At 51.4% G+C, this 7781-nt stretch overlaps 1 protein-coding gene across 1 annotated transcript in view; it reads left to right on the forward strand.

Moving 5' to 3' along the window:
* ULK1 (unc-51 like autophagy activating kinase 1) overlaps positions 1–6914 on the forward strand; it is a 76196-nt gene extending 69282 nt beyond the window's left edge. The window contains 5 exon segments of the mRNA XM_009867557.1: positions 2071–2249; positions 2354–2472; positions 4018–4175; positions 4374–4509; positions 6357–6914. Coding sequence (XP_009865859.1) covers positions 2071–2249; positions 2354–2472; positions 4018–4175; positions 4374–4509; positions 6357–6412 — 648 coding nt within the window. The 3' untranslated portion in view covers positions 6413–6914.
* The last annotated feature ends 867 nt before the right edge of the window (positions 6915–7781 follow it).

Raw genomic sequence — 7781 nt, forward strand, 5'->3', positions numbered from 1 at the left:
AGATTGTTGAGCTGAAAGGCTGCCAGGCTCCCCTTCTCTGCAGGCTGAGGACAGGCTGGAGCAGAGCAAATGCTTTTGTAGCCCAGATATATTTGAAATGTAGGTCAGGCTGCCCATTCTCAGGAGAGGCGGGAGGCAGGTTCAGTCACGGTTTCAGCTCTGTTTGTGAGACCTTCCTGGATTGTCTGGGACTGAGGGAGGCTCTTTGTGTCTGAATTTTGCTCGTGTTGGTAAAAACACCCTAGATAGCTGCAGAGATACGCACACAGTGTTTAAGATTTTATTGAGCTCATCTTTTTTGTCAGTTGTGCATTGAATTGCATTCATTTGCTTAATTACCTGCAGAGCCACAGGGCTGGGACGTGCAGCATTGGTGTGATCCCAGCAGTAGTGAGTTTAACTGAGCCTCTGTGAGGTGTGTCCCAGAAGTATGGGGCCCCGCCACCACTTTGGATGCTGGTCTGAAGAGAAGTGCCCTAAGGAAGTATCAGCTTGGTCTTCTAATAGCACTCAGCTCAGCCTCTGTGTCTGTCACGAGTGCTTTGACTTTGGTCATCACCTCTGCTGAGCACAGTAATCCATTTGTATGTCACAAAACCTTTGCAGCCTATTTTGAGACCACTTTCTGGAGTTAGCCAGAAGGTAAACCTGTCACGTTTTCTGATTGCTGGTCATTGAAATCTTCCTGTTTAAGCGCCCTTACTTACCTCCAGCAAAGCTGTTGCAATGAGACAGTTGGTTCTTCCGTCTTTTGTAGAAGTTTCCAAGCAGAAGGCTGGGTTTTAGTTTGTTTTGCAGTGCCTTAAAAACACAGTACGGAGACGGGAAGGGAAGGGAAGACTCTTGTGATGCCAAATGAAGCCATGAGTGGCAGCATAAGTAATAGAAGCTGAGAGACAGGACTGTGCGTTAGAGATACCAGGCCGAGATGTGAAAGATCTCAGCAGTTTCTCTGTCACAAACTTCTGGCATGACTTAGCAATTACTTGATTTTCAAGTTCGTCCTCTCCTTTTAAAGGAAATAGAGGATGGATATTACACTTCCTCATCTTACTGGACTGTCCAGGTAGCAAGACAGTGGGAGGAGAGATTCATATTTCAGATAGTCAAAGCTGCCTCATGCAGCCAAGTGCTTGAGACAGCAAATGAAAAACAAAAGCTTACAAAATTGGAGCATGAGGGGGTTTTTGGTAAATTCATGTAGGAAACTTCCTTACCAGCTGCCTTTGAGAGAACTGGGCCACCAACTATTTGAAGATTGAGCAGGTTAGCCACCTCACTACAGCGAGAGTACGAGCAATGGAGTGGCATCTGATCCCGGCAGCCGTTCATTTCCCAGGACCATTCGGTTTTTCCACAAATACTGACTTCCCAAAAATGTTTTCAGTGACTTAAGCAACACGACTTCCCAGAAATGAGGTAGTCCCCTCTGAGCTGTAATAGCAGAGTAAAAACTGCTTTGACGTGAAGGGAGCACTTGGTGTGTGTGCCCCTGGCTGAGTGGCAATACTTGCAGCTCAAGGGTTGTCCTCGGGGGCCCTTCAGAGAACCTCACTGCACCGAACAGCAGGGAAAGAATGTAGAGACAAGGGCTAAGCGTGGGCTGGGCTCTGGAGTGGAACATACTGCGTTTGCAGTTTTCTGTGTCATAGGAGGTTGTCACTCGTATGAAAGCCACACAGGTTTCCAGTTACGTATTGGGATGGCTGTGGTGGGGACCAAAGCTGGGCCTGTGGTGCACATGGTCTCTCTCCCTTCCTGGCTGACTTCTGAAAGAGTCTCACGGAGCTGGGATCCTCCTTGGGAAGGGGAAATGTAATTATGGAGCAAGTCCCACAAGCTTCTCCACGGAGCTACCTGGAAATTTCTGGGCTGGGGCTGTTGCTGGTGTGGTGTTTGGGCTCAAGGCTGAGGTTGGCTGTCCCTGCCCAGAGCAGGTGTTGGTTGATTTAGGGCCCAGATGTTATTTCTGCAAGCTGGGATGAGTTGCTGGCACCGCTGTAGGTGAGCAGCCTGCCCTGCCCTGCCAGCTTTCCCTCTGTAACCCCCACCTTGGCATCCCCTCAACAGCAAGAGCACGCCGACATCCTGCGCAGCCTCCGCTTCACGCTGGCCTTCGTCCACTACGTGATGGAAATCGCCGCCCTGAAAGGCAGCTCCAGCGAGATGAGCGGTTCCGTGGCGTCCGAGTACCAGCTCCAGGAGAGCGTGGTGGCTGACCAGATCAGCCTCCTCAGCCGGGAGTGGAGGTAAGAGCTGCCCGGCTCCAGAGTCTTGTGTCACTCCCTCCCATCCCACCCATTGTGACTGACCAGAAGTCCTTTGGGACGCTTACGCTGGGCTTTGTTTGCAGCTACGCGGAGCAACTTGTGCTGTACCTGAAGGTGGCGGAGCTTCTGTCCTCGGGGCTGCAGATGGCCATCGAGCAGATCAAAGCTGGCAAGCTGTGCCTCTCCTCCACCGTCAAGCAAGGTAAGGGGCTGCTGGGCATGTGGAATGGGGGTGTGAAAAGTATCGCAAGGAGTATGGAAGGAGTTTCAGGAGTGTGAACCCCCGCCGGTGTGCCCGGGGGCTTATTTCTTATGGTCTGCTTGGGCAACTGGGTCTTCCTTACTCGTATTCTCTTCACGTTGACTTTATGTCTCAAAGCTCTTGCTCAGGCCCCTGTGAGAATCTTCAGCACTAATTAGCAAGAAGGGAATGTCTCTTATCTGATTCCTTGTACATCTCAATCTCAAGTGCTTATTTGTCCAACTTAATTACATGGTGCATGTCCTGGGAAGTACTTACTTGGCAAATGGAGACCTGTCTTGGCACTGATGATTTTTCAAGTGAAACAAAAACACAGGAAGTAAAATACTGGTAATGCTGGAGTCACTTCTTTGCTGGTGTTACCACCTTATGTTTGGAGGATATTGCTGTGTATTTGTGTGTTGTTTAGATTTGGGTTGTTAAATAGTCTCTCGTTTCTCTTCTTACGGAGTTTATTTCCCTCATGATGTGACCCTCGGGCTTCAAGGCTCCTGCTTCCTCTCAAATTCCTTCTGAGCACGGGTGATCTGACAGTCTGACCCTCACAGGGTTATGGTTTTGTGCCTCAGTCCTTTGCTCTGATGAAGAGTTAGAGCAGCCTTTCCTCCTGGAGGCAGTCTTTTCTCTGGCTCTCTGCTCTTATCTCTGCCTGGGAGGGCCGGATTTAGTCACAAGGTCTGGCTGTCGTGCGAGATTGTCCCTCTGTGCTGTAGCTGAGAGAGGCTGATCCCTGGTACGACTTAATTTTCCTCCCACACCAGCAAACGGCGCAGCGTGGGGGTTTTCAAACGCGCGTGCAGCAGTTAACACTCATCACATGTTGGTGGGAGTTCGTGTTCAGTACTCTGTGTACATCATGCCATGCAGCTAGGGAGACTCGAGCCTGGGGCATCGCTGGCTGGTTTGGATTGCTATTTAAACCCTCAGAATCATAACTGATTCCTGGATCTCTGTCCCATAACCTTCCTGCATGAGTTGCCGCGGCTCAGGAAAGTAGGTGGCCTCTCACAGGCAACAGTGGCATCCTGAGAGAGACTCCCTGGCTTAGTCAGAGCAGCTCACCCGCAGTCAGCCCCAGCAGTTCCCACGTACGAGTCACGCACTTCTTCACGGCACGTCACCACCCGTCGGGCAGCAGAAGCTTTGTATCTGGCACGTCTGTTGCTTCTGGTGGTGCGTGAGACATCCTGCGTGGTGCAAACTGCTCTCTGCCGGGTGGCAGCTGAAGGAAACGAAAATAGACCTGGCCTCAGGTGAACTAGGCGTAAGCGTAGGCTTTTTCTGCGTGCAGGCCTGTGACTGGTGAAGGTGACAGAGGAAAGGGAAAAGACACTGTTGGTGCAGTAAGTACTTTCCTGCCAGTCTTTTGGTTTTAGTGTAGCCCCGTTGTCTTGAAGTTACTCATTTGGGGTCCTGTGCCTGGAGATTGGGAGGCCCAGGGAGAACTGGAAGTAGCCCCTAAAGCCGTTCTTTCCTTTACTCTAGTTGTGAAGAAGCTGAACGAGCTTTATAAATCCAGTGTATCCTCCTGCCACTGCCTCAACATGAGACTCCAGAGGTTCTTTTTGGACAAACAGAAGCTCATGGATCGGATCAACAGCATCACTGCAGAGAAGCTCATCTTCAGCTACGCTGTGCAAATGGTAACAACCACACCGTGCCCGCAAGTTGGCACAGAGCGGGTGTCAGGCATTAACAGGTCCTGCTGCTGGTGGCCTTACGATGCTGTGTGCAGCTTCTGAAGGCTGGGGGAGGGACGTGTTCTCGCAGCGGAGGGGCCAAGCTGAGAAAGCCGGGTCTGGCCTGGGAGTAACCTCTTGCCGTGGGGTTGTTACGTGCAGGTGCAGTCTGCAGCCCTGGATGAGATGTTCCACCACCGAGAGGACTGCGCACAAAGGTACCACAAGGCTCTGCTGCTGATGGAGGGGCTCCTGAACATCATCACTGAACAGGGGGACATAGAAAACATCAGTAAATGTGAGTGTTCTGTGACTTTGTTTTTTCTTCCCACTAGACCATGTGTTTTTCTAGCTGCATGGATCAGAAATTTCAGTACCCAGGATCTGTTTTTTAGTTTGGTTATGTTTTCATGAACATAGCAGGAATCTTCTGGCTTGTTACAGCTCCTCACAGCCTGGCCTCCTGCTTTCCCAGCGGAAAAACTGTTAGAAATGCAGGTCCCTGCTCTGAGCCATGTTTTGAGAGCTTCCCATGCAGAGCAGTTGCCAGGGCTTTGTTGAAGCTTTTGATGTGTGAAAGAACTCGCTGAAGGAAGTGGTTTGGCAACAGCAGGGGCTTGGGTTTGGTTTCCAGCCGGAACCATCCCTCTGATTGCACAGAACGCTTGGGAACATGAAACTGCAGTGGCCGTCGGGCAGAGAGGGCTGCTGGCACAGCGAGGGTTCCTTCCAACGCGTCTTCTGACACAGGACCACAGCCTGGCTGGCTCCCCAGCCCCAGGCCTGCCTGAGAAGGCAGCAGACAAATATTTTTCTACAGTGCTTGCTGTAGCAGTCAGAGCTGGTTTCTTACCTCCTTGCTGGCATTTGGCTTCCTCTCCCGCAGACAGATGGGCCGCTCAGCCTGCTGCTCCGAGCTCTCGCCTCTCTCGCGGTCTCCCTTTGTCGCGAGGGCTCTCAGTCTCCATCACTGCAGGCCCCGTGTGGAGTGGAAAGAACTGGCCTCAGCTGCTCTGAGTGCGCTTTCCCTGCCCTTATGGCTGAGGTTTCGTTGTCTCTGTTGCCTGTCTCTGGGGATGGGCAATTGCCCTTGTCTGTCAGAGCAGCTTGGCTCAGCCTTGGCTCTGCTCCACCACAGCTGAGCGTGGCCGTGCCCGGCGGCTCCATACGGCTGGAGCTGGGAAGCCCTGCCTGTCCCCTCTGCTCTGCCCAGCGATGCCTTTCATGGCACCCGGAGCTCTGCCAGGCTGCTCCAGTTGTCCGTGTAGGCAGAGCTCTGGGATAGGTGATGAGAGAAGAGATTCCTGGCTCGCAGACGATGGGTCAGTTAATTATCACCAACTTGCCCAGCTGACGTGCGGCTCGCTGCAGGAGGGCAAAGGGAGATGGGCAGCTGGTGGATGGTGCTGGAGGACCAAGGGAGTAGGCAATACTAAGTAGTTTCTGTTGTAGCATTTCTTACCAAACCTAAATCACATCTTTAGTCCAGAGATATGCAGTTAATACATCTAATAGATTTATTTCTCTTGGTATTCCATGGTTTTACCCTGTGTTCCAGCTTCCTGATGGAACTGTTTTCTGGTAGGCTGCGGTAGGCGATGCATTTCGGTTTAGATCTCAGGTATATGATTATTTATTTCTGAGAAGTAAAATGATGACTGTGGAAATGCAGCAAGTCATCCCATGAGAGGGATGAATTCCACCAACCATTTAGCTTTTGAGAGTCTTGAGCTCAGACAATGAGAATCTGGTACTGACTGTGCTGGGCCGGGCTCAGGCTCTCGGTCTTTGCCCTGACAAATGGCATTGGAGACCCTGAGTTACCTCGCCTGCTGGCAGAAGCCATTCCAGTAACTACAACTGAATAAATCGTTCCCAGTGGTTCTTTATAATGTTTGGTACCTCTGTCAGAACTGCCTCCCAGCTTTCGTTGTTGGATCTCCAGTTATTCAGCCCTTTGACCTGACCCTTCCCAGCACAGTGTTTGCAATCAGGTCCTCACCTGGTCCAAATCTGGTAACGATTCTCAAAGGGCTGCTTAGATTTGCTGAAGTTGTTGGGTTTTTTTCAATCTCCAGCATGCTTCACTAGTCTTTATATTGCAAAAAATAAGAGTTTGATTTCTTTTTTTTTATTCTCTCCCAGGTAAACTGTGCATCGAGCGCAGGCTCTCGGCTCTGCTGTCGGGGTTCTGCGCCTGATCCCAGTGCTGGTCGTCTTCCCGCACCTTTCCCCAGCTGATCGCTTTGTTTCCAACAACCTGCTGCCGAGGTGGGAAACGAATTTGACAGCAGGAGACCTGGAGGATGAACTGCTCTCGTGTTTTATATTTTGACATTTTGGGAAGTTGTTCCACGGACTTGGGTCGCTTTGCGGGGATGTGCGGCTGCAGCGGCACAAACACTTCCCCGCCCAAAGGCCTGGGCGAAGACAGAGCTGATGCGGAAAGGTTTCCCTCGTTGCCAGAGGGGATGAAGGATAGAAGTCTGCTTCTTCCCTGCACTTTGAAGGATAAGACTGCCGCCTATCTCTCTTGCTTAAGAACAGGGTATTCCAGTGCTGTGTCCATTGCAGGCAATGGATGTGTTGAAACTGCTGGCTTCAGTTAGTGTTGGCGGGTGTCGTTCAGAAATCAAGGCCAGTTTGTGTACTTTCCCCTATCCCGGCTCAGAGCCAGGCATCTTGAAGCTTCCTGGCACCCCGAGGCTCCCCTTTGCTCTCTCCTTCGTCCCTTCTCAGGTGTGTTTATGCCTTGGAATGCTTTTACTGACTGGCAGAGAGGAGGGCGTGGGCTCCCTCCTGCCCGAGCGGGGCTGAAGCGGCTCCCTCCTCCCAGGGACTTTGGGAACGTGCTGCTTCCGGCCAGGTTTGGGTCTCCCGCGGCTGCCTGAGGACTGATGCCCCTGCCGGGATGAGCAAACCGCCCAGGGAAAAAGACTGCCAGGGAACGGGACGGCGACAGACGGCATTAACGCTCCTCCGTTCCTGTGGGAGAAGCCAAAATGAATCCGTTCCCTCCTCGGTCCCCAAGCTCAGCGGGATCAACACAGAGGACTCCCGGCTGCTCAGCTCGGGCTGCCGGCGCGTGTCTGCCGGGAGGAAGCCCTAGCGCTGTCCTGCTTTCAGCTTTTGGCTCGATCACCCCTTTCCTGCAGCCCCCACCCCACCCCCAAACCGAAAACACTAGCTTTGTGAATCAAAGGAGCACTTTACACACTATGGGAACTTGGAGAAGTTGACTTTGCATCACACAGCAACCCAGGAACATCACGACTGTTAGGAATGCTGTTCTTTTTATTCCTTTCCTTGCTTCCTGGTTGTTTTATTGCACTACGTGTGTGCATATATTAATATGTATTCCTGCGGGTGAATATATATTGATATATATATATGGTTTGTGTGTAACTGTACGTATTTAACTGTACTGTATCTTGTGAGTGTGAGGCAAGAAGCACTGCAGAGTCTGTGCTGTTCCTCCTCCACACCAGGCAAAGCTGACTTGCAGTCTGGCAGTACCAAGATCTGTTTTGTTTTAGGTTTTTTTTATTTAAATGTTCTTTTAAGGACAGT

The sequence above is a fragment of the Apaloderma vittatum genome, unplaced genomic scaffold, assembly GCF_000703405.1.
Source record: "Apaloderma vittatum isolate BGI_N311 unplaced genomic scaffold, ASM70340v1 scaffold17054, whole genome shotgun sequence".
In the NCBI taxonomy this organism is placed as follows: Eukaryota; Metazoa; Chordata; class Aves; order Trogoniformes; family Trogonidae; genus Apaloderma; species Apaloderma vittatum.